General features: G+C 39.0%; 1 protein-coding gene across 4 annotated transcripts in view; it reads left to right on the top strand.

Annotated features, from left to right (window-relative positions):
• The window catches only part of ank1b (ankyrin 1, erythrocytic b), a 124090-nt gene that overhangs the window by 41829 nt on the left and 55539 nt on the right, over nt 1-26722 (top strand). For all 4 annotated transcript variants that reach the window (XM_067422805.1, XM_067422807.1, XM_067422806.1 and 1 more), the window contains exons 3-4: nt 21286-21387; nt 26390-26488. In XM_067422805.1, the coding sequence (XP_067278906.1) occupies nt 21286-21387; nt 26390-26488 (201 nt within the window). The remainder of the gene's footprint in view (nt 1-21285; nt 21388-26389; nt 26489-26722) is intronic.

The following is a 26722-nucleotide window of genomic DNA, read 5'->3' as shown; positions in this document are numbered from 1 at the left end:
CCGGACCAATCACATCGTGTATAGAGTCGGTGGGCGGGGCCATAATGACGACGGCCGAGTTGCGGTTGCGTGCTTCTAGTAAACACAGAAACTGGCGAACGGCGGCGGTCTTTCAAATCAGCTTTGACCGCGATTCTGGAAGACTTGGAGTTAAGCTTTTCTCTGAGAAAAGAACAAAGAACGGCACTGAAGTCATTCTTAAAAAGGGAAGATGTGTTCAGAGTTTTGCTGACCGGATACGGTGAATGTTTAATCTATCAACGAGCTCTGCTTCACCTTCGTTGCTCTGGTTGGTTGTAGCGCTATCCTATCGCGTGCAGAAGGAGTTTGAAAGACAACCGTTTATCCCGCCCCTCGGATTGAGCCCTGTCTATGGTGAGTTTCCAGACCAAACATCTTGATCAATCAATCAATCAATCAACTTTATTTCTATAGCGCTTTTACAATCACGATTGTGTCAAAGCAGCTTCACAGTGTCAAACAGGATAATATTGCGACAAAATTAGATTTGGCTGTACAGTCGTACTGGAGAAAACAGTGATGTTATCAGCTTATTTTAATTTATCATATAGCAACAATGTTGGCAGATCAGTATTATAGTTTATAGAATTAAATAAGACCTAATTCATACATTTTATTTGTATAATAAGTTGAATAACTTTAATCATATTTTTAGTGTCCCCAACTGAGCAAGCCAAGCCAAAGGCGACAGTGGCAAGGAACCAAATCTCCATCAGGGCGTGATGGAGAAAAATAAACCTTGGGAGAAACCAGTGTGGGTCTGGCTTGTCAGGCTAGCTCGGACTGCAATGTTCTTCCGCAAGATGCATGAAGTTCTGTTTATTAACCACTAGAGTGCAAAAAGTTACGGACTGCAGCTTTAAACACTTTGTATGTAATATTTAAATGATCTCTTTTATGATTGGCTAACCTAAGTGCACAAGTATGGATTGTCTCGGCAGTCTCATACAGTAAACACTTGAAGCAGATCTCTTGTTTCTCATGACGAAAACATCTAGTCCACCATGTACAATAAATAGGACAGCGCCACAACCAGAGCAACGTGAAGCGGAGCTTGTTGACAGATTAAACTTTCACTGTATCTGGTCGGCAAAACTCAGAACACATCTCCCCTTTTTAAGAATGACTTCAGTGCCGTTCTTTGTTCTTTTCTCAGAGAAAAGAGACTTAACTCCAAGTCTTCCAGAGTCGCGGTCAAAGCTGATTCGAAAGACCGCTGTTCGCCAGTTCTGTGTTTAGAAGCACACAAGCGCAACTCTGCTGTCATCATGTTAAGCCCCGCCCACCGACTCTATACACAAACTGATCGGCCTGACCAGAGTTTAAGGGTGCGTTCACACTTGTCATGTTTGGTTCGATTAAAACGAACCCTGGTGCGATTGCTCGGTTAGTGCGGTTCATTTGAACATATGTGAACACTGCTATCCGAACCCTGGTGCGCACCAAACAAGCGGACCGAGACCACTAAAAAGATGGGTCTTGGTCCGCTTCCAAACGAACTCTGGTGCGGTTCGATTGATATATGAACGCAACACGGACCAAAGACATGTAAACGGACCAAAAACTGGACCAATAATGTCACAAGATGCGATGCATAATGCAGCTGATTTGACGACGCGGAAAGATCGGTGTATCCAAAATTTAACGTTAACGTTAGAGGGCAAACGTGGAGCAACGAGGAAGTGCCTAATAAATATTTGGTCAGACGAGCATGTTTCGAAAATGCTAGAAAAAACACACAAAAAGCATACCTGGCTCTTCTCATCAAAGTTCCTGTGTTGCCCATTATTAGCAGGTACAGACGACAGAACGGCCGTCTCTTTTCTGCACAACGGAGGAAATACTGATGCTGTTTTGAATGTTTTTAAAATGTTATGAGCTCTTCATGAGTTCTCAGCGGGTAAATAATGCCACATGTACACGCATAAAATGATCGCGTTTAATCCAGCACACAGCGTTGTTTTGAATGTTTTGAACATTTCATGAGCTCTTCATGAGTTCTCTGGTAAAAAATAATGCCATATATACAAGCATAAAATGCCCGCGTGTAGTCCGCACACAGCATTGTTTTGAATGTTCGGTAAGCAGATCCTACGTCATATAAGCCGACCAATCAGGTTGTTACCGTCTCCCTATGCCTTTGGTTCGGTAACTTTAGGTTCGCTGTTAAAAATGCCTGTGTGAACGCTAAGCGGACCAGGACTATTATGTTTTGTTTTTGTTTTTTGGTCCGGACCAAACAAACCAAACTAACCGAACTACAAGTGTGAACGCACTAAGTTGCATCAATTCACAGAAATTCAATTTCGCCAACTGAAAAATTTAGATGTGATCAGTCACTAGAATATTTTCAATTGGAGACATGATTTTTTTTTTTTTTAGTGTACACATTGGTGTTTTATTGATGTTTCACATAAACGAAAATTATATTTTTTTTCTTAACTGTAGACCACTTAAGTTTTTTTAAGCAAAATAATATGACTTGTTTTCAGAGAAATTGAAATATGTTAATTCAATTTGTGTTAAATAGTCTTTCTTCTTCGTTGTCTTCTAATTTTATGCATGCATTTGACGGAATTGAATGAGTTGTTTAATTTATTTATCATACATATTTATAGATTATGTGTCTGTATTAATAAAAAAACAAGGAAAAAACTAATTTCCATTTTTCCGGTGATGAGTATGAGGTAACGCAGCTCTGTTTATCATATTAAAACAATTGTAAATTGTAAAACAATGTCTTACATGACAATATGGTGTATTTTTGTAAAGGCACCCATGCTTCACTCGTTCCTCCATTATTTATGTGCCAGTTGTGGCACATCCCAACCCAGCCTCTTCATTCACACGATCATCCTCACCATAAACGGAAAACAAGGCCGCAGAAATGACTTGCACAAAAAATAGATAAAATTGACATTGCCTTGAGATGTTGCTGCCATTAGACTCTTAGAACGGCTCATATGCCCTCTAGATGTTTGTATTTTCATGAATACATGCCACTCAGAGACCCTCTGTGGTGAAATGGCATTTCAGGGCAAAAAGGAGCTCTTTAAAGAGAGTAACAAAAAGGCAAATGCTTCATGCTTTTAAATGGAGAAACTGTTTGCAACTGAGCTTATCTGTCCTTCGAATAGGATGTGGTATAAAGGTCTACAGGTCTAAAATTATTTATTTATAATTTATTCATATTTGAAAGTGCTTTTCAGGAAGACCTTGAGAAGTCTTGTGTCTTTTGTGCTATTTGCAGCAGCCTAGAGAGAGTGATTAATCATTATATGTATTTAGATATTTATCAACATATTTATTGGATGGAGTTTTTCATAATGGGAGAGCAGGATGTGTGTTCACATGGGGTTGCTGACAAGATCTGTATCAGTTACTATGTAAGGTTTTTGAGCTAAAACTTTAATTACAAAAAGGTGAGTTTGCTGTAGCAGTGGCTTTGTTGGTTTCAAATAACGTCTAAATTGTGTCTAAAATTATAATACTAATTTAGAATATCTATTTTTTCATTTGAATTTATTTTGAAATGTAATTTATTCCATTAATGATGAATAAATCGATCCAGTCTTAAGTGGTCATAATCTTTCAGAAATCATTTTAATATGCTGATTTGGTCCACAAGATACATTTCTTATTATTAATGATGAAAATGGTTGTGCTGCCTAATGTGTTCGTGAAAACTGTGACTCTTTGATGAATAGAAACTATAAAAGAACAGTTTTTTTGTAACATTGTCTTTACTGTCACTTTAAAAGTATGATTTTTTTTCCAAAACAAATTTTACTGACCCCAAAATTTTGATCATTTTGAAAGATAAAACTTTCTTTTATCTTAAAAAATTGGAAACTTTTCACCCATTTGTATAGGGTTCATGATGATTATAAACTATAAACTGGAATCAGGTGTCTAAGCATCACCTCTATTATCTCCATTCTGCATACTATTGTCTAGTATGCTTTTATTGTCTGCTTCAGTATGTGCAGGTGTGTGTGTTGTGCCATCTGACGGTAGCTTGCAGACTGCCACCCCCGTCACTGCTTTCCTGGTCCTGTGGAGAGGGATTGGCCCCGGGGGAGGAGGCGGAGTCAGTGGCCATGTGCTGGCGGAAGCTTGGCAGGCGTCTTACACGCGACTCACTGGCACCCGGACATTCATCTCTCCCTCTCTCTTCCTCACCCAGTCTTGTTTTACATAGCTCTCTATTTTCCTTTCTCCTTTATTGTGTTTTAATCACAAATTTTCTGTCCTGCGTCAGTGTGCATGAGAAACACACAGACACACACTAGCACACACACAAAGAGACATGACGAGATTTTAATGAGAATGCTGCTTGGGAAATTGCACATTAATAGTGTGATTATGTGCATAACATTTTGTGTGTGTGTGTGTGTGTGTGAGTGATGAGAGGTACGTTCATTCCAAGGACTATAACAGAGGTGGACGTCAGCACATAACAGTGATGCAATTAGGAGACTCTGAGGGGCTCTACCCAGCGTGCTTTGCAGTCAGGCCTTCTGCAGTCCTCATGAATATTGAAGAGGAATTGCTGGGCGCTGCAATGTGTTGTGACTGAGAAGATCTGCAGCTCATGTAAGAGGATAGAGAGAAAGAGAATATGAAATGGAGATGTTGGACAGAAGAGGGATCACGCCTAGAGTAGAGGAAAATAGAAATAAAAACGACAAAGGAGAGATCTGCTGAATGGAGGGATGGGATTTAAATACAATTGGTTGATTTTTTTTATGGTGTTATTAAACATATATTTTCATAACTCTCAATTCTGGTTGGCAACCATAAAAACCCACAAATCCAAATATCAGCAAGCTAATAATGGTTATTACATTATTTTTGCATCTCCAAAACGGCAGTTCTTGTGGGGTGTTCCCGGTCTGCAGTGGTCAGTATCTGTGGTTAGACAGGGTCATGGGCGGCCAAAGCTCATTAGTGCACATGTGGAGCGAAGGCTGGCCCTTGTGGTCCGATTAAACAGATGAGGTACTGTAGCTCAAATTGGTCAAGAAGTTAAATTCATGATTCAGATCGCGTGTCAAACTGCTGAAATCATGTGACATTGGTTATCCAAATTTTGATTCATAACCGTTCAAATCTTTGTGGATTGAAAACAAACACGGAGGAGAAGACCAAGCTGAATAAAGTCGTAGTTTTTTATTTTTTTGGACCAAAATGTATTTTCAGTGCTTCAAGAGATTCTAAATAACCAACTGATGTCACATATGGACTTTTTAATTATGTTTTTATTACCTTTTTGGACATGGACTGTATAGTGCGCATACACTTTCATTGGAGGAACAGAAAAGCTCTCGGACAAAATATAAAATATCTTAAACTGTGTTCCGAAGATGAACGGAGGTCTTACAGGTGTGGAACGACATTAGGGTCATTACTGCATCAAGAGTCATTAAAGGGGGGGGGGTGAAACACTCAGTTTCAGTCGATCTCATGTCAATCTTGAGTACCTATAGAGTAGTATTGCATCCTTCATATCTCCGAAAAGTCTTTAGTTTTGTTATATTTATAAAAGAAAACCGAGTCTTTCTGAACAAAAAACGAGCGCCTGGAAGCGTATTGTGTGGTCAGAGCTAAAGAATGACGAGCATGCACAAAGCGGGGATGTCCTCAAGTGTGGAGAAGAAAACGCTACCCTAAATAAACCATAGCAGTCAATCAGATTCAACTAATACATATATGATCCAGAATCAGATCCGGAGGCTGAAATAAATTGAACAGGAGAAGCAACAACAGCAGGACGTCCGTCTCTGTGGTATGTACTGTATTTAGTGGCCTGTCAACGTTTGTGTGGGTTTACTCGCAGTTTATGAGGACATGATTCGGTTTATGGACTATTGTATGCGACTAAACCTTAGCAGTAGCAAGCAAAACTGTTTGGCACGTCAGACTAGTGTAACGTTATACATAGAACAACAATGGAGTAACCGTTAGCGCATTTGAATGACGAAGCACGCTTTGTGAGAACCTCCCCTAGGTTTAAGTTTGGGTTGTTTTACAATAAACAAACTGACACCTATATTGGTCAGCTAAACAAATGTATTTAAACACACACCATAGATCACATGCTCCATTGATAAATTAACTAACGTTATACACGATCGTGTCGTTTACTGATGTTTACTTACGCGACGATAGCCAACAACACAGACATTTGAAGCAGTTTTACTCACCGCCTGCTTCCAAAGCACGACCGTGAACCTTTATTGTTGGGACCGCTCCGTCAAAAACACACTTCTTTGGTAACTATTGATTTCGTGAAGTCCTGTGACAGCAGTGACCGTGGAGATCCACTTTTGCGACACGACTGAAGCGTATGTTATGACGCTTCCCGTCATTTCTGCGTTCAAATCGGTTCAAATGCAGCACTGCCTTCCCGGAATGCTGTGCTGAAGCGTTGAAGTCGCATGATGTCACCCATAGGAATAAAGTGGAGCGCGGCGCGACGTGGCGCGTCAGAAGTGTTGCACGGACGAGTGGATCTGCACCTTGAGAGTGTTTATGAGCGTGCATTTGGTCTCTCGCTCTAGTCACACGCGCACACCCTTCCGGGAGAAGAGCCCGTACGGCCCATACAGGGACATTCCGCTCTGTCAACGTCAAGCAGACCCATACTCGAAAAAACTCTCCAAAACTTGTGAGAAACCAGAAGGAGTATTTTTGACACAGAAATACTCCATCAAACATCCAACTTAGTTTTTGAAACGTTGTCTTTGTTTAGGATGGGAATCCAAGTCTTTAACAGTGTAAAAAGCTCAGTATGCATGAAACAGCACCCCCCCCCCCCCATGACATAATTTAAATTTTTGGGTGAACTAACCCTTTAATGCTGGTTCTGATAGAAAGGCCTCTGAATACACAGTGCATCGTAATTTGTTGCATATGGGGCTGTATAGCCACAGACCAGTCGGGGTGCCCATGCTGACCCCTGTCCACTGCTGAAAGCGCCAAAAATGGGCACATGAGCATCAGAACTGGGCCATGGAGCAATGGAAGAAGGAAGCCTGGTCTGATGAATCACATTTTTTTTCACATCACGTGGATGGCTGGGTGCATGTGCATCGCTTACCTGGGGAACATATTTGAAAGAAAAATACAATTGCGGAAGTTTCGATCATGCTGTCTGCAACACACTTGGTGTGTGTGTGTGTGTGTGATGCTCGGTTCGAGCTTATATCCACTGGTCTGCGGGCCAAGTAATAAAAACATAACATTCCAATTAATTGCAGGTGGATGAGAGATAAATCATTGTTTGTTTGATAAAGGCATGTTGCGAGCCCTGTGGGACAAATCATTCTGGTTGAAGTTTTCCCAGACACTTTCAAAACAATTCCCACATGTACTGATGAGGGAGCTGAAGCTCATTAAATATGCAAAGCTTATCCAATCCTAGCCGTGGGCGTTTACTTCCAAGTCTGCAGTCAGGCACGCCCATAAAATCTGAGTGTTGCAGGAGAGAGCCTCAAAACCAGGCTAGAAAATAGCAAATGACTTATTCATTATGATGTTTTGAATGTAAAATGCAAACGTCATTAGTTTAAAATGAATTTAAAATGAAAACATGAATAATTGACACTAAAATAATGTAGCGTTTTGATCTGACTGTTAGTTTACGGACATTTAGATGTGCATTTGCTTTCACCAAATTTAGAAATGGACATCTGGATCATCTTTCATTGCGAGCAATAGTGTAGTCATTTGGAATTGAGATGTGCAAGTTTCTTTGTATTGTTTTTTGTCTTTATCTCTGTGTTTTAGTCATTTAGGTAGAGCCCAAGTCTGTGGATAAATCTAAGATAAAGTAGACGCAGCAGCCTGACATACACATCAATATTTCAGTGTTGCCATTTTAGCAGGGTAAAATAAAACAGGAAGTTGCTTATACTGATGCAGATTGTCATTAGTTCCTAAGGGTTTGATTTTTTTTAGAGTGAGTTAGATATACTAAGTCCATTAAGTCTTGACTTCAATGGCTGAATCCTTTAATTTAAGATTTAAGAATCATTGTGATTCTTAAATAATTCAAGATAGAAAAATGTGTGAATCCACAAATGATTGTTTTGTTTTAGAGACTTGAAAGCAGCTCTTGATGCAGTGATTTATACAAGAGACTGAGGCTACACAAGAGTACGTTCCAAGAAATTATACAAGCACACGAAACAAGAATACACACAATTACGAACACTGAGTGTCTATCAATATTTGATCAACTCCCACTTAAGTGGATCCTTTGGTCTGTTTATTGATTTTGCATTCTCTAGGTCATGACCGGATCTTTTCGTCTGCCATTGTTTTCAGGGAAATTGCTGTGTATAAATATCAAGAAACACAGCCATATTTGCCAAAAGCTGTTTTGTAATAAATAAGCAACATGCCACTGTTGACGTGTACAGTCTATTATGCAAAGTATGTATGATTGTCACAATACCACAATTTCGGTAGCACTTTATTTTACTGTACTGTCCCTGTGTACATACTATGTATTAAAGTAATTGCAATAACTTTGTAATAGGTACTTACTAGGTACTAACCCTGAACCTATCCCTTAACCTAACCATAATCCATGCAGTTACCTTAAAGGTGCACTATGCAACTTTCCATCCACTAGAGGTCGCCAATTCAAAACAAAGGTGCAGTTTGATGACGCCAAGTTTGAGCGCACCATCTTGGGACATGTGGTCTTCACCTCACAGCCAAGGGGGTAATCTAGCACTCGGAATGCGTTCCACCCATAGGGGCGGCCATTGCTAACCAAGCCATCACCTGCTGTCCCATTCTTTTTGAGTCACTTTGACAGTGAATAACTTTACATCTGAGGCGTTTAAAGACTCCATTAGTCCATTGTTTATTTATAAAGAAACACGACAATGCATAAAAGGCTCCATAACCTTGAACGTAGAAGCTGTTTTTGTAAAAATAGGCTAACGATTGCGTCATAACCAATGCGACTCTGTCACACAGTAGAGAAATTACCGTATAGACAGGAGGAGACACTCAGAAGCAATCTTTTACAGTCTATGAGACAGTCGGGGGGACGTGGAGACATAAAGTCTGATAAAGTCAAGGGAGAAGAATGGGGAGAAGCCCATAGTGAGCCAAAACCAACGGGACAAAACATTTAAACAACGTGATTCAGATTACACTTTCCACAACTATTAGAAGACCTACAACTGTCAGACAGGTTGCTCACGTCACATCTACGTCGTCAAGCTCAGTCTGAGCCTGTGCAGTTCACTCAGCCATCAGGAAGTGAGTGCTTTTAATTGACCTCACTTTCCGCCGTTGAAGTCTATAGGAACGCTCTGTCCATTTCTTTTACTGTCTATGCTCACAGCCGGTGGAAAATAGGACTCATGCAGAAATCACGTTCATGAATGCGGTTATTAACGTTACTGTAGTATGAAGCAGAGCAGGACTGAGTGTTGTGGAGCTGAGCACGGCTGCTGGAGCGATTGTTACACAAACACCCGCCTTGCAAGAAATGGGACTTTTATTATGACGGGACAGAACACAGTAGCCGGGGCGCCCGCACTATTTCTGATTTTCCGGTCATTGGTATGAGGTGATGCAGCTCTTTTTATCAAATTAGATACATTTAAGTGTGTTTAAAATGATGTTATGACGTTACTCGTACGCCGTGTATTTGCTCGGTGGCTGCTGTGACATTTCAAAATTAACTGTATATTCTTTTTGACCCCTGCGGAGCACCATATCGTTCCAGATCTAGCCTACACTTTTATTACTGAAATGCTGGAAAGTATTTACAAGAATAATCTTTCATCACCGCTTAAAAGAGAAAAAGAAGAAAAACATGTGAAATGAGCCGTTATTATGGCAGTAATTAACGTTATATAGGTTAAATTCGCAGCATTCTATTAACTTAATTCCACTCATTTCCACATTTTAAAATAACATCTTCCTGGCATTGCTTCCTTCCATGGATATTTAAATAATTAAATAATTATCCGCCCCACACATATGTAACCCAGGCAACGACTATTGCAGAATCTGCGTAACTAATCCAGGTCGAATATTCAATGAAAAAGTCATCCCTTCCATCACAAAAACACAAACCATTCTCATGAACAATTCGATAGTACACGGGCATGACAGTCCAGCTAATGACATATTACAATTATGACAAGATTAGAGTTATAGCGATCACAAACAGTTCTCATGAACAACTCGATAACGTTAGTATACAAGCACGATAGTCCAGCTAATGACATATTACAATTATGACCAGATGGGTTATATAGATGAAAAGAGGAAACAAACATACATTAGCAGTATAGTATATACAGACACATTTTGTGAGCTGACGCTTGAAACCTTGAAACAGTGAGGGGATTTAGATGCTCCATACGGTGTGGAAATGAACGGGTCTTTATCATCGCTGAAGTGAACGACAATACGATCGCAAATGAACAAACAAGCGAACATGACACACGAGCATATTCAAGCTAGCCTGACGTGGTCATACTCAATTCTAGTCAGAATATGAGTCTGAAACTGCTCCATTGGGCTGTGATTATGAGGCGTGTTTCAACCCAACCAGGAAAGACCTCAATTGGATAGACCTACAACCAATCAGAGCAACGAAGCAACGCATCGTCTAATGTCAAAAGAGTTCAACTGCACTGTGTTGCCAAGTCCGTGTTTTTTCCCCTGCGGGTTGTTTTCTATGTACGCGGGTTGATGCAACTAAATAGACCCATGAGTGCGAATTTTAGCAGGCAACCTTGCCAAAATAACACACATTTTACCCCTCAAACGCCATTTTCCCCCCGGAGAACCCCCCTGAGAAGCTATTGTTTAGGGCTAGTAGTTGGCGGGTTTTGTTGTAAAAACTTGGCAGCCCTTTCTGCACGCGAGCTGAAATCAGGCTGGAATAAACGATCTTTGCCGGTGTTGTAAAAAAATAAAATAATTTAATGATACACAGAGTACTTACCCAGCATGATCATCATTTCTGAGAGAAATTGTGAAGGTGAATGCATATACAAACAAGCTCTCCGTTTAGGATTAGAACAAATATAATCCAAGCGCCTTTGATGACGTGAATGATTACGTTACTGTTGATCATCTGTCCGTCATCTTCTAAAGCCCGCCCTGATGATTTCATTGGTCCAAACAGTTTCTGTTCAGGGATAATTACTCCTCTATGGAGCAAGGCCAGACCGAACTGCCCGACCTAAAAAAATTGTGGGCGGGGCTAAGTTCGGCTGGCATCCAGGCTATATTCAAGCAAAAGCCAGCATATATTAGTTCTTTCTTGGCTAATGTCCATGCTGTGTGACTCGTGTGTTTTGAATAATGTTGTGCACTGAGCCTCTCTTCTCACCATAGACACGCCCCATACCTGCTGATTGGCTACAAGTTTGTTATTCCACTCGACCCGAGTCCTTTTTCCTAACGAGTCCTAACGCGTTATTAACGCGTTAATTTTGACAGCCCTAATCATTTTTTTATCCTTATAGAAAAGACGAGTCGCATTTGTTTCCATTAAGCCTGATTTCACACAAGAAAGTGTGTCTGTGCTTATCCTGGGTGCCATGAAAACAGTGCGAGTTATAGTATGCATGAGCAACTGCTGACGGCTCACACTCACTCACAGGAGCACGCACAGAGTAACGGCCGAGCTCAGTATTTTGACTGAATAATAAAGTTTCTTTCTCGCAAAACCTTATAGTATACCTTCTGAACACTTTCCATATATGGCACGCGTCCTGTATCACTGCGTGATATTTTTGTATCATTTTTGTAATGTTTTAGCCTTTTCGCTATTCACTGCCATTATATGGAGGAGCGTGTGCAGGCCAATTTTTTTTTAATTTCTGCTTTTTTGAGGTCTGAAAAAAGAAGAAGGACATAAGGCATTGGAAAAGCAGCTTGGTGACTAAACGATGGCTTTATTTTCATTTCAGGGTGAAGTATCCCTTTAATTTACTCAGTACTTTCTCAGGTAAGTACACGTAAGTGCGCTTTAAGTACTGTATTCAGTAGTCTTCACCAAAAGAAATAATATTTCTTGATTCTATAGCAAAAACTATTGCACAGACTTTTATTTAAACAACTAATAACAATTTACGTTTCAGTTACATCAGGCAAAGCTATCATAAGACTTGCACAAGTTATATGGATTTTTATAATTTCTGAGCTTGATGGCTCCAATCCACTTCCATTATAATGAAATGAATAGCCAGAATATTCTTAAATTCATATTTTTTTATTTATTATTATTTAATACAATTGTACTTTATTGGTTTTATTTTAATATAATTCATGAATATTTTAAATATTATATTTTAGTATGTTTTAATAGTTACTAATACTGGTATAGTTTTATATTATTTTTATAGTGTATTTTATTTTTCACATTTTCTGTTTCACAGAGGAGTGAAAGTCACCCTTTGAACAGCATGCGAGTGAATAAACTGACTTTTTTTTTTTTTTTTTTTTTTGATGAACCACCCCTTTAAGAGATGTAAATGCTGTAAAATGCTGTAATTCCAACAATTAAAAAAAAAACATGCTCTACTGGCCTGTAATGGGTTTTAGCACTGTCATAGTGCTGTTAGCCGATAATAATAGTGCGCCGTAATTATAGATCTTTATTTATAGATCTGCAAAATACTGTGACCTTCCAGGATTGTTTTACTAGGCTTTGTATTTCTGCTTCCTGTCGTTATACAGTGGCTGCTGCAATGCCACAGCCTGACCATTCAATCAAACCGAAACTATTGAGATCTAACATTTTGTGTGTGTTTATTTAAGTGTGCATGAAAGGCACAGTTGCTTGTGTGAGTGTGCTACCCTAGCACCACTATATAGGCTTCTCTTTCTGTAGAAGTGGGTCTTAAAGCAAACCCTGGAGGATTCATTACTGCGATTCATCATTCTCAGCCTACTGGTGCCGAGCTCCAAATTACGTCTTTGTCACTATTTTTATTGAGCGTGTGAGAATGTAAAGGTGTGCGAGAAACCAGACAGGTTGTAGAAAGTGGCCGTGACCCTTTTCTATCCACTGGTTATATATCCTTCATAATTACACCGGCAAATGATGTCATCACTTAACATTCCGAACTGCATGTTAATCTGAATCTGCCCTCGTGATACATGAGGGATTATGCAAAATTAATTAATTGACTGATCTTGTACTTCACATGGAGCAGAAATGTGACGTTACACTGACAGTTGCCGAGAGGAACTCAATTCCCCGGAGCGCTGTATATATTTGTGTCTGTTTAACTCGCCTCTTCTTCACAATAGAGAGATACACAGTCTGGCTTTCCTCCTCTGAGGCTTTAACTAGGCGTAGTGCTTAATTGCTTTGTCATAAGTGAATAATGATATCTCACAACTTGACTTTAGTACATTTCAGCCATTCCCATAATGTGTGTTATTTAAAGGCCCACTTTAAGCGAAAACAAACTGGTGTGGTGTAATTTTGAACAAAATCAGTCCAATACAATGCTTGTTTGGTTTTTGTTGCAGGAGTTTGAAACATTTCGGAAAAGTTAGCTCTGGCTGGTAAATGTTTGGTCCATGACGATTACGTAATACTTGTAGCAATGTTTGAAGTACTCCTCATGCAGAAGTCACTTTCAAACCAAGCAGCTTTATGTTGGTCAGCTCGACAAATTTACCAGACCAAATTGAACCTCCTGTAATGAAACCTGCTTTGGAAAATCTTTCACCCTCACGCAAAATTTCCGATCTTATGGATTCCTATTGAAATGACTGGATTTCGTCTAGTGGTTTTTAGTAGCTGTTCATACTCACACACACACACACACACACACACACACACACACACACACACACACACACACACACACACACACACACACACACACACACACACACACACACACACACACACACACACACACACACACACACATATATATCATTTTTATTTTATTTTTTACATATTACATTTCTTATTATTAATGTTCAAAACAGTTGTGCTGCTTTAAGGTACCCTAGAATTGAAAATGTAATTAACCTTGCCATAGTTAAATAACAAGAGTTCAGTACGTGGACATCACATACAGTGAGCCTCAAACACCATTGCCTCCTCCTTCATATGTAAATCTTGTTTGTGAAAAACACCACGGAAAAACTGGCTATTTTCAACTTAACGCCACGTGACACAATTGCTGGGATCCTTAATATGTACGCCTCTAACATTTGTATGTCAGCCAATATTCATTGTCAGGCGGAAATGCGCAGCCGAATAAAAGGGAGTTCAGCAGATAAACAAGCGTCACAAGAGGATAGTGATAACGGCAGATAATGGAAATAAATGTTATGATCCAGGCTGTGCAGAGGACATGAGGACTTTTCATACCCTTCACACAGATAAAAAATGTCAACAGTCATGGTTAATGTTTATTTACAGTCGGATACCACAACAATTTAATTCAAAGTTGTTTGTTTGCTCGGCCCATTTCACTACAGATAGTTTTTCTAAACTGAGGCAATATCAAGCAAGCTTCGCTCAGTGTCTAAAACTGAAGAAAGGGCCGATTCCAACCGTATTCCTGCAAGCAGTAAGTAGTGATTTTATCCACTTCTTGACTGTCAAACCCATTTCTGATTAAATTGAAAGTTTCTTAGCAAGACATCATTACGATAATATCCCCCGTGTTGTCTAGATCTAACGCAAGATGCTAGTACAATTGTAAACTCAAAGTAGCACACATATAACAGTTTGTCAAATGACAAAAGTTAATAATATTTCCTGCCAGTGTTGTCATAAAATACAACAGTAGATAAGTATGTTGATCCTTTTTGATGGATTAAAATCTAAATTAGCCTAAATTTTGTCATCAACACAACTCAGAAGCGAACTACGTTTACTACTACTGTTGCTTACAGATAGCTCAGTCGATCCTTGTAGCTTACGTCACCTTCACCATCTAAGTTGAAACGATAGTCATTTGACAAGGCTTCTAGTCAATTTGTTAAATAAATAAACATTTTTGAGAACTGAAGTATGATTATTTTGCTGCGGGTGAGTAGTAAACATGATACTGATTATTTTGAGTGGCTTCTACATTACTTTATTTGGCTAAATAATTCGACTTTTAAATCAGTACTCTAATGTCAAAACTGTAACCTTACTGTACAAAGAACATATTTATGCACTACCCAGTTCAGTTCGTGATTGAAAGTTAAGAAGCTATCATTGTAAAATCATTGTGTGTTAGCTGTCATTGAGCCGTGCAGTGAAACAACCAATCAGAGCAGAACTCTGCATTAATATTCACGACCCTTCCAAATAAGGCAAAAACAGAGCATGACATCCTAGGGACAATTTATAGGGTTGTAAATGGATCTGTAAAACTGTATCCGGACAATTTTTTTAATAAGCCACATACCCTCTATTTAGATATCAGAGAACAATTAAAAATTTTGTTTCAAATCATTCTAGGTTACCTTTAATATTATTAAAGGGTTAGTTCACCCAAAAATGAAATTGATGTCATTAATGACTCTAATGTTGCTCCAGACGGAACCAGACGGGAGATGGTTCATCTTCAGAACACAGTTTATATTTTATATTTTAGTCCCAAGAGCATATGCAGTCTATGCACACTTTACTGTCCATGTCCAGAAAGCTTGTAAAATCATTAAAGTAGTCCATATGTGACATCAGTTAGTTAATTGGAATCCCTTGAAGCATCGAAAATACATTTTGGACCAACAATAACAAAAACTATGTTTTTATTTAGCATCAGTCTTCTCTTCCGCGTTTGTTTTCAAACCTTCAAAAAAAGGCTCAAACGGCCATGAATCAGTGAATCGATCAAAGATTCAGATCGACAATGTCACGTTTTTTCAGAGTCAAATTAATGAATTTAATTGATATTAAAATACACTAATAAATGCACTGTATAAACGAGTGTATTGATTTTGCCTTTACGTCATTGGAATAACCAACCAGGCATCATATATTTTGTTTTCACTGGATATTTGTTGTGTGAAATAAATAGCAATAGTCACAAATTTTGTGGGTTTGTGTGAACAGAAAACCAGAAAAATTTTCGTCACAGAATTTGTTTTGCTCTCTGCGTCTTCATATGTTCCATGAGTCAACGTGGTCCCTGCTTTAGTAGACGCCACACTCGTAGTCTTATGCTTTTGTGAATGTTGAAAATGATGTCATCACTCTCCTAGCAACTGCTAAGCAACCAGTCTTGGAGTGCGCCCAGAGCTGGAATCCCTTTAATGCGACTGGGTTTCTGCATTCACCCTCTCAAGACTGAAACGAAAATGTGGCGTTGTTGTGGAATTCTCCCTCTTTCATTCCTGGGCCTTTACAAAGATCAATAGCCGTTTTCTTGTTAGCACAATTTTGTATTGCATTCTAAAAGATTTAAAGCATTCAAGAACATTGTGTTTAAACATTTCAGGTGCTCATACTCATACTTGAAGTTTAACATTACTTATTTAATGAAGCACTATTTGTGTTACCAAAGCCTCCACAGTTCCAGCGTTTTCACATGCCCATGTGTTCATACTTCATATGTCTCCATGTGTGTGTCTGTGTGTATTAACATGCTCTGTCTTTGTGGTATTGGTGTCTTCTAGGCTCATGTGGTTCAGCGCTGGCTTGTGCATCAGGACTGTAGTTTGAGTGGAGAGGGTTCGTCGGAGGCTCAAGGTGGAAAATGGCACTTTGATGGAAGAGTAAATATCTTAGTACTGCCTCTCAACACTTTATTTCCCTCTTTGTGGAAAATCGTGTGTTGGTGTGGCTTCTTAAACGTTTCTGCCTGTGGTTCTCTTGTGGTTGTGTAGATGGTGGAAGTTCTTGTGTTTGAATGTTGTGACGTGGCTAATAACTTCTGTTAGCTCCGCTAGTGTTCCTGTAGTGTTTCTTCATCTTCCTCTCATTCTAAATAGCTCCTATCGTGGTTTGTGTATGACTGTTCGTGTTCCTAACATGAGATTCTGTGTGTGTGATTAAGTGGGTGTTTGTTTGTTTAGGTGTGTGTGTTTTTTTGTTTATTGGGGGGGGGTTGCAGTAAAAGCTTGCACAGAGATTGTCCCTCTGCTGTTTCTTCTGATTTCTGATATCTGTCAGAATGTCACTTAGGCTACTCTATCAACAGATGTACTCTATAAAGATTACAATGGGGCAATGTAGACTAAATGTAGACGTGGCAATTAAAATTAGCCAATAAATGGCAATAATTAATTAAAATTTGGGATAGTTCTCCCAAAAATAAAAAATACCATGTGATTTACTTACCCTTGAGCCATCCTAAATGTATATGACATTCTTCTTTCAGACGAATACAATCTGAGAGGCGCTGAATACAGAAGGCAGTCTGCCGGAAGCTAGATATTTTAATTTATAAAGTTTTAAATATGAAGCCCATCATTTTGCTTCCGAAGGCCTTTATTATCCCCCCGGAGCCATGTGGAGTTTGTTTATAATGGATGGATGCACTTTTTTGAGCTTCAAATTTTGGGCTGCAATTCACTGCTATTATAAAGCTTGGATGTGTCAGGATATTTATCAATATAACTCCAATTTCATTCGTCTGAAATAAAAATGTCATATACACTTATAGGATAACTTGAGGGTGAGTAAATCATGGGGTAATTTTCATTTTTGTGTGAACCGTCTATCAATTTTTTAGGACACAGTATGAAAATATAATATATTACAAAAAGATTTAATTTAATATCAAATTATTGTGTGTGTATGTGTTTATACATTACCATTAAAACTTTGTGGTCAAAAAGATTAAAAATTAATAAATCAATCAATACTCTTATTCAGCAAATACACATTAAATTGATCAAAAGTGAAATTAAAGACATTTATAATGTCACATAAAATGCTTTTAAACTTTCGATTCATTAAATAATCCTGAAATATTAATAATTTATTAAATTATTAAAAAAATGAAAAAATAATTAAGCAACACAGCTCTTCCACATTTATAATAAAATATATATTTCTGTTGAGCATCAAATCAGCAAATTATGTGACACTGTGTTTACTGCGTTTCAAATAAATGCAGTCTTAGTCTGCTTATTTCAAAACATATACACATTTTTTACTGACCACAGACCTTTGAATGGTTGTGTGTGTGTGTGTGTGTGTGTGTGTGTGTGTGTGTGTGTGTGTGTGTGTGTGTGTGTGTGTGTGTGTGTGTGTGTGTGTGTGTGTGTGTGTGTGTGCGTGCGTGCGTGTGTGTGTATCACATATCAACACTGGCTATTCTCTAAGTAGTTGCTTTGTTAACTTGTTTACCAGGTTCTAAAAATATATTCACATTGTCAAGCTTGAAGAAAGCTGTGTCATGATCAGGGGTGCTGTGCCAATTTCATGCTAATGATAATTTGGTGCCAAGTCAATGAGAAGATCAACCAGCATGTCCTTTTCAGTATACCTCAGAGACAAGTCAATCCATCAAAATTATGTTTGAGGTGAAGTCATTTTTCAGGAAGAAAATGACCCAAAACACATCTCAAAGTTGTTAAAAAAGTAAGTAATAAGCAAGGTGAATAAGAACTCTGTATACCGTGTGTCAACTCCACATAAAACATCCCAGAATGCTCAAAATAGCCGTTTTTTCCACCGTCAGGCCAAACAGTTAAAAGAACGGTTCCAGTTATTTTTTCACTTGAACTGTTATCTGCCTGGAATTCAACCGAGCTGGTAGAATGCGTGTAGTGATGTCATCATTTCGGATTGGTCACTTGTCGCTTACCTAGCAAGTTTCTCTGTAGATCACAAAACACTCTGGTTAGGGCAGTTTATGCAAGTTAATAATAAGATTAAAAGAAAGAAATATCATCATCCATAACGCGTTCACTATTTACATCTCATATTGTCTGTAAACTCTTGCTTTACCAAGGCAGACACATTTGTATTACATTCCAAATGTTATCAGCCCCACGGTGGAAAATGAAACCATATCTGTACCGGCTGGGCCGGATTGGCACAGAATGGAAAGGTTAAGCAATGAGAATGGTTTGGCCCGACCGTGAAAAAGCAGCCAATGTGTGAGCAAGTGCTCAGGGAATTGCTACAGGATCAGAAAGGCCATGCAGACCGTTTCCAGCTCAAATATGTTAACCGAATACTGTTGAAAATTATTAACCAAAAAACATGTTTGTTTGTATTTGTGTGAAACTTAAGAAAGCATCCAGATGAGTATCAGTATGGATGGGTTAAAGAATATGGGAATCAGATCGCCTAAAATGGCTTTTCAAGAAGAGGGAAAGACATTCCAGCCCCAAAATGAAATAAAATTATATTCTGAAATGATTCAGCAATTGTTTTCAGTAAGATATGATGGCGCACACTCACTATTACTGCACAGTCATGTTGATGGATACATTTTTGCTTGGCTGTCAGCTGAAGATGTCTTAGCCTTACATTCCAGTCCCAATTTCAATTGGGGAAGGGGTGGTGGGGGGTGGGGGTGGTAGGGGGTTGGTGACTGGCCTGTCAATCATCCGTACTGAATAACAGAGCAGAGACAATCTAAAATATCTAGACTGCAGAGTATCTGACAAATCAATTCAAGGACTCAATATAACTGTGACCACATCAGAGCAAATTGCGTTAGTCATCACATGGAAAACCACAAAATATCACTCATGGATTTTTATACAGAGCAGCAGGAATAAAGAATTCTGGGTGAGCAGTCGAAGGCGTAAAATGAACAGGGCGAAATAGTTCTATGTTTTTGAAATATTGCAGTACAGATGGGAATCTGAAAAGCTCTCAGTTCTGGACCCGTTTGCATGAACACTACAGGAGGGAGAGAGAAAGACGAAAGGAAGGTTTGGAAAAGGAGTGGAGGCTGTTAACTATTCCACTGAGAAAAAAACAGTCAAGATCAAGAGGAACACTCTATAGACAGACAGACGCACAGATGACAGATGAAAAATGATAAAGAACTTAGACTAACAGAACATTGATACAGATATATGTGAAGAAATTAGGTCTGGGTTTTGCATAGCTTGCCTGGAATGAACAATTAGGTATATATTTTGGACTTTTGATGCACAGTTTTTGTCCTAAATCATATTTTAAATTGTGACATTAGTTTAAATATCATTTATTTTTTGTTAAATATTATTATTATTTAGTTGAATTATTATTATTTACATATTTTTTTAAGTACATAACCAGCCAGTGTTCAAAACTATCTCCTTACCTTAGCACTATTCACAACGGTAAGCTTGTGTTATCATTTGATTTACACTGGAAATTCAAGCATGTCTTTGCTGAGTCTGATGAGTCTGGCTAGTAGGCTATCATATGTGAGGGTGCTGCAGGTGGGGTATCATTTATAGCCTTTTCTCACAGCGTGTTTTTAGCGGCAGTTTGTAATCCAGAAAGGTCCAACTGACAATCATCCGTAGTCAAAAGCAAACGATTAGACTGTACAAAAATTGAAATCTACAGGTAACGCCAATGGATGTTAAATACACGTAGTCACGCAATGCTGATGTTGTTAACATTAACAATTTGAGAACAAAGTATAACAATAATAATAATTTGCACGGTTTGATGTGATATGAGCTAAGCAATCGTTAGATTTAATCACAGTTGGCCGTGCGATTTATTGTAATGCTTTATTTTTCAGTTGGTCAGAAAAAAAAGTGGCAGACCTACTACTTTCTTGTTCAGATGACATTTTCCAGTGAAAATTCTTATTTTAGTCATACTTCCAATACGTAGAATCTGTTACTCTGAAGTACAGTATCCCCACCAGTGACCGACAGCCACACATATTCAATGGGATTTTTGAGATGTTGAAATGTTTTGATAGGTCATAGCACACTTTGCCATGGAAAAAACAAACTGCTTACTTTGTCTCTAATAAATAAACTGGGCGACAAAAACACACTTCAACTTTAAAGAAAATGCTGATATGTATTTAAAAGCAAAACCGGCCCTGAATATAACAGCACACTCCATAGTTTTGGAAAATTATAGGATTTTACATAAAGAAAAGCAAATTCATTAACTGATGGGTTACTGTTATGTGGCCCTTGAGCCAGTTAAAAACCAGACACTCATCTCCTCTGTGGACATGCACAACACAGAATGAATTACTAACCAGTGCTGTAAGTGCTAAACATCCAGAAGAAAAAAATGTAGCAATTTAACAATCCCTTTCCCTATTCAGATTCACATTTATTTTACATTTCTTCTCTCTCTTATCTTGTCTCTCTCTCTCTCAGGCGGATACAACAACCAGTTTTCTCCGTGCTGCACGCTCAGGTAATCTGGAAAAAGCTCTGGACCATATCAAAAATGGAATAGACATCAACATAGCCAATCAGGTGAGAAAAAAAAAATCCTTCATGCAGTGTCGAGCATCAAGCGCTAGTGTGTGAGTGTGTGTATGTGTAAGTATTAACCTTAGGGTTTAATTTTATTAAAATGACTGGTAACACATTTGGTAAGATTAGTTTATGCATTAACTAACAATGAACAACTTCTCAGCTGTCTCCCTGCAGTCAATCATTTCAAACTTATCTTCGATAATCACAATGACATATTTAAAAGTTTTCCTGTGTATAATTTCTTCATGCCTTAAAATAGTTTGAATGTAACTCTACACCCTTGCGTCATTTAGTATAGATCCATGAATATGCTAAACACCCATTGAACGACAGCAAAAGCACCCTCAGTTTATACTCTAATGATATCATATTGACAAAATTGATTTGGTAAACGCTCCGGTGGATATTTGTGTTTGCGCTCTGGAGAGGGTCAAATGTTTCTATTTACAACATGCTTTTCTAGCAGTGAACATTGTAGCCAATCACTGACATGTGTGTTGATCTCTTAAATGCAGTGGCCAATCAGAGCTGTTTAATTTAGTCAGAATTCACTCTTCTAAAAATCAGCATCCTTAGAAATACTGATAGGAAAAGCCCTGCCCCGCATGGTGACGGGACAGAGTAGTTAAACTGTGACGTAGACATAAGGGCCGTACACTGTAGTTTTAAGAAGAAAATATTCAGCAATAGTGTTGACTGATGAATTTGCACATGGTTTGACTTAAAGCATAAAAAAAACACAGGAAGACATAAACAACAATGAAACCATTTTCACCACAGGGGGTCTTTAACAAATGAGACCTTAGTGTTGACAAATTATTATTATTACAAATATGGATGATACCTCAAATCATGGAAAATGTTGAGGAGATTTTTCACTTTTTAATTCTGTCATGTCATCAATAAAACACCCAAAAGAGTCCTTTAGATTTATTTTGGAGGGAAAACCACCTAGCCACCACCCTAAACAACCATAGCAACATCAGAATACTTTAGCAACTGCCTGACAACACCAGTCTCACATCCATGCCTTGAAAGTAACTTTGAAGCCCATTAATAGTACTGGCTAAATTCAGAAATTGCTATTTAGAGCTATAAATTCATCATATTGTAGGATCCACATCTGTGTGTGTGTGTGTGTGTTTGTTTGTTTGATTGTTTGCCTGCTTGTGCTTGCCCCTGTGTGTGTGTGTGTGTGTGTGTGTGTGTGTGTGTGTGTGTGTGTGTGTGTGTGTGTGTGTGTGTGTGTGTGTGTGTGTGTGTGTGTGTGTGTGTGTGTGTGTGTGTGTGTGTGTGTGTGTGTGTGTGTGTGTGTGTGTGTGTGTGTGTGAGTGAGTGTTTTGTGTCTGTATTAACCCCCCAGTGCTCATGTGGTTGGACAGTACAGCTGTGTTTACAATGCAGAGCTGTGTTCAATGCACTAATCAGTAAATTGCCATAATTAATCATGCCAGCATGTCTTCCTCCTCTTACCCCCTCACCGGCCATGCTTTTGCAAGCACTTGCATCATAACACTTGCTTACTTGCTTTAAATATAGCATATTGTGATATTTGCAGGAGAGCTATGTTTGGTTCTCAGTGAATGGACCTGAACAGTTGGCTGGCTTCCTGCATTGAAAAGCTTTGAAAATGAACGCCCACTCTTGTATGCTTGCATCCTGTGAACTCTCTCCCTCTTTCTCACACACACACACACACACACACACACACACACACACACACACACACACACACACACACACACACACACACACACACACACACACACACACACACACACACACACACACACACACACACACACACACACACACACACACACACACACAGAATGACTACTACACCACCTTATTCCTATAACATCATTCCCCGACAGGATTCCATCGGGAGCCTGTCACAGCATCCGATATACAACCTAGACTAAATTTCAATGCTTCTTGTTTTTTTTTATAGTTATGTGTTTGGATAAACTGAAGGTATACTTCCCCTGTGTGATGCTGATATCACAGCGTGACTGTCTCTGTGCTGTCGCAACACATTCTGTGAGGAGCTTAGACTGGTTTTGACAGTGAGACAGATTAAGCCCTCGGCACAAATGCTTTGGGACTAGAGAAGATTCGAGAATCAGCAAAACCGTATTTTAAAGTGCAGAGCGTGTGTTTAATTTCCACCTCAGCTCAAAGCAAATATTGTTAATGAGATTTTTAGACAGTTGATGATCTTGTCATAGTGTCGTTTGTCTTTATTTTACAGGTGACAAATTAATGGCTGTAAATACTAGCCATAATGTTATTGTCTTACACTCAGGGCCATTTTTGGGGATTTCCGCCTGGATTTGGCCTACCCAAATTGAAAAGCTTCCCATACACACATACAGTGGTCTAGGTTCAAAATGTTGGTCTCATTTTACAGGAAACCCTTTGAAGTTACATAAAACACTGCTAAAAGTGATAAACACATTTTTTTTCTTCATAAATTCATTTTTGAAAGTGTGTAACTCAGGCCCTGTGTGCTCTAGGAATCTGCAGACAGTGTGGGCTGTTTCCACTAAATTACAGAAAATAGTGGAAAAAAGAAGTTTGTCTGTGTCATGTTGTATGACAGATTTACTCAAATGGGTCTGAAGGAATGACCCCCCTTCCCCCTCCCCTTTTTGCCCCTCCCCCAACCCTGCTATACTTATACTTACATGTTTATCACTTTTAGCAGTGTTTTATGTAACTTTAAAGGGTTTCCTGTAAAATGACACTAACATTTTGAACCTAGACCACTGCATGTGTGTATGGAAGGCTTTTCAAGGTAGGCCAAATCCAGGCAGAAATGACATCAGAGTAATTTAGTGTAAATACATTACTTTGTGTAAAACAAATGCCAAAGTGATGCATATCTCCAGAAAGTAGAGACTCGGTAAGATTTCAAATGATATCACCTATGACATCATAGCTCCTCCACAGACATTTAAAATGGATATACATGATGATGTCATTCCTGACCCTGTACAGGATCCTCGGAGTTTAAGTGGTTAAAGTAGCCTAGAAATCTAGACACACCCTAGCGGCAGCAAATCTTTTCTGCCGCGAGTGTCGTCTAGCAACTCTCAATACACTTCTGAGCTGTAAAAGCTTAACTCAGGTCGGGCCAATCACATCGTGTATAGAGTCGGTGGGCGGGGCTTAACATAATGACGGCCGAGTTGCGCTTGCGTGCCTCTAGTAAACACAGAAACTGGTGAACGGCGGTCTTTCGAATCAGCTTTGACCGTGACTCTGGATAACTTGGAGTTAAGCTTTTCTCTGAGAAAAGAACAAAGAACAGCACAGAAGTCATTCTTAAGAAGGGAAGATGTGTTCAGAGTTTTGCCGAATGGATGTTGTCAAAGTTTAATCTGTCAACGAGCTCTGCTTCACCTTCGTTGCTCTGGATGGTTGTAGCGTTATCCAATTGCGTGCACGCCGTGCAGAGGGAGTTTGAAAGACAGCCGTTTATCCCGTCCCTCGGATTGAGTCCTGTCAATGGTGAGTTTCCAGACCAAACATCTTGATGTGGGTCTGGCTTGTCAGGCTACTATTAAAGGGCACCTATTATGCAAATTTCACTTTTTTGTGATTTGAAATTTGAAGCAGAAGCTCATTTGCATTTAAAAATACATGCACGAGAACAGAAAGTTTTTCGTTCTACTCAAAAATGTACATTTATAAGTAGTATAACAGTATAATAAATTATATGTGGGGTATTTTGAGCTGAAATACCTTTAATACAGATTCAGAATTTCTCCTTCTGTGTTTAACAGAGGGAATGAAGTCATTAAAAAAAATTGGACCTAATTTAGGAATTTGGCATAGTTTGTCTGAAATTTGTATAGACTGTCGTCTAAAAGTTTGAGATCAGTAAGATTTTGGGCAATTCAAGGCAAAACAGCGTGAGAGTGCAATTCCGAAAAAGCGCAGATGGGAGTGTAAAGTTGTGTGAATCTACTGACAAATGAAATCGTAATCTACCAAGAGCAGTGCAAATTAGCCTCTGGTTTAAGACATGCTTTTTTGGGGCATTAAATATTGGCCCAAATACCAGTAAAATGACTAGCTTAAACCTTAGCAAATCACCTTGCATGATTCATTTAAATACTCTCCTCCCATAAATTTTGCATACTCCTAAAAATGCATATGCAATAAGGTCAGCCGCAAAAATAACCCTGTCCAAGCCTTTTCAGTGCAATTTTTTTTACTGTGTGTCTTTAGTAAATCCTCACAGTTGTTTTTTTAACGCCAAAAAAGGTTTGTGCTGGCGCAAGCTGTTAGTAAATCTGTCCCTTTGTATTTTATTCTTATCAAGACTGCATTTATATAGCAATAGAAATGGACAATAGAAAGATGAAAGATCCAGTGTTTGCAATCTAAGCACGCATAACAATGTTGATATCACACAATGGGGTGTGATGTTCCCCAAAACATCATGAAGCACATCCAGAGAATATTAATGCCAAGCGGACACGTGTGGCTGTTTTCATCAGGGCTCCTCCCCACTGTCTGCAAGCACCCCTGCATCTCCATTCTGTCTTCCTCTCCTCTGCGCATGCACTGTGCAGCTGCAGTAGGAGCTCATTAGAGATGAGTGACACTGCAGTATGAAGGGGATTCCAGTCAGACTAACGGAGCAGAGCCCCCCTATGGCCAAATCAGGCTACACACCTAGCATCCCTACAAAAGCACACACTGTACCATGTGCCGTTCGCCAATCAGCCTTTACCTCTCCCGGCCTTTTTGTCGGTTTCCTCCACCGTTCTATTTCCACGCCCTGTTTAATGAGAGCTCCACAGTGCTGTAGATGTCTCAGTCAGTGCTTCACTGTGTTATTTTTAGGCTGCCCTCCTCTCAGTGAGTCATTTGACAGGTAGACGGGGAGAGATAAAGAGATAGACTTGAGATGTGTCAGGATGTTTTTTAAAAAAATTTTTAGACTGTCTTTTCCAGCACCTCATGTTCTCTCTTGTATTCACAGAATGGACTTAACGGGTTGCACTTGGCCTCCAAAGAAGGCCATGTCAAGATGGTGCTGGAGCTGCTGCACAATGGCATTGACCTGGAGACTAACACAAAGGTAAATCTACCTACTTCCAGTCAGGGTTCCTCCGGCAAGCCAAAAACAGGGTTATAAATGAGATCAGACTCTAAAGTTGTGTCCCAAATGACAAACTATGTACTTGTGCACTATGTACTCATCCATGCAGTGTATTCATTTTATAAGGTTATTCTGTAATTCCACATCAGAGTCTGATAGCCCCTCCCACTCCATTACGTAATTAAAGCTATGACAATTGAGTGCATGAAGTGT

This window comes from Pseudorasbora parva, chromosome 18, assembly GCF_024679245.1.
Source record: "Pseudorasbora parva isolate DD20220531a chromosome 18, ASM2467924v1, whole genome shotgun sequence".
In the NCBI taxonomy this organism is placed as follows: Eukaryota; Metazoa; Chordata; class Actinopteri; order Cypriniformes; family Gobionidae; genus Pseudorasbora; species Pseudorasbora parva.
Note: the sequence above shows the minus strand (reverse complement) of the source record. Positions and strands in the feature narration are given on the sequence as shown.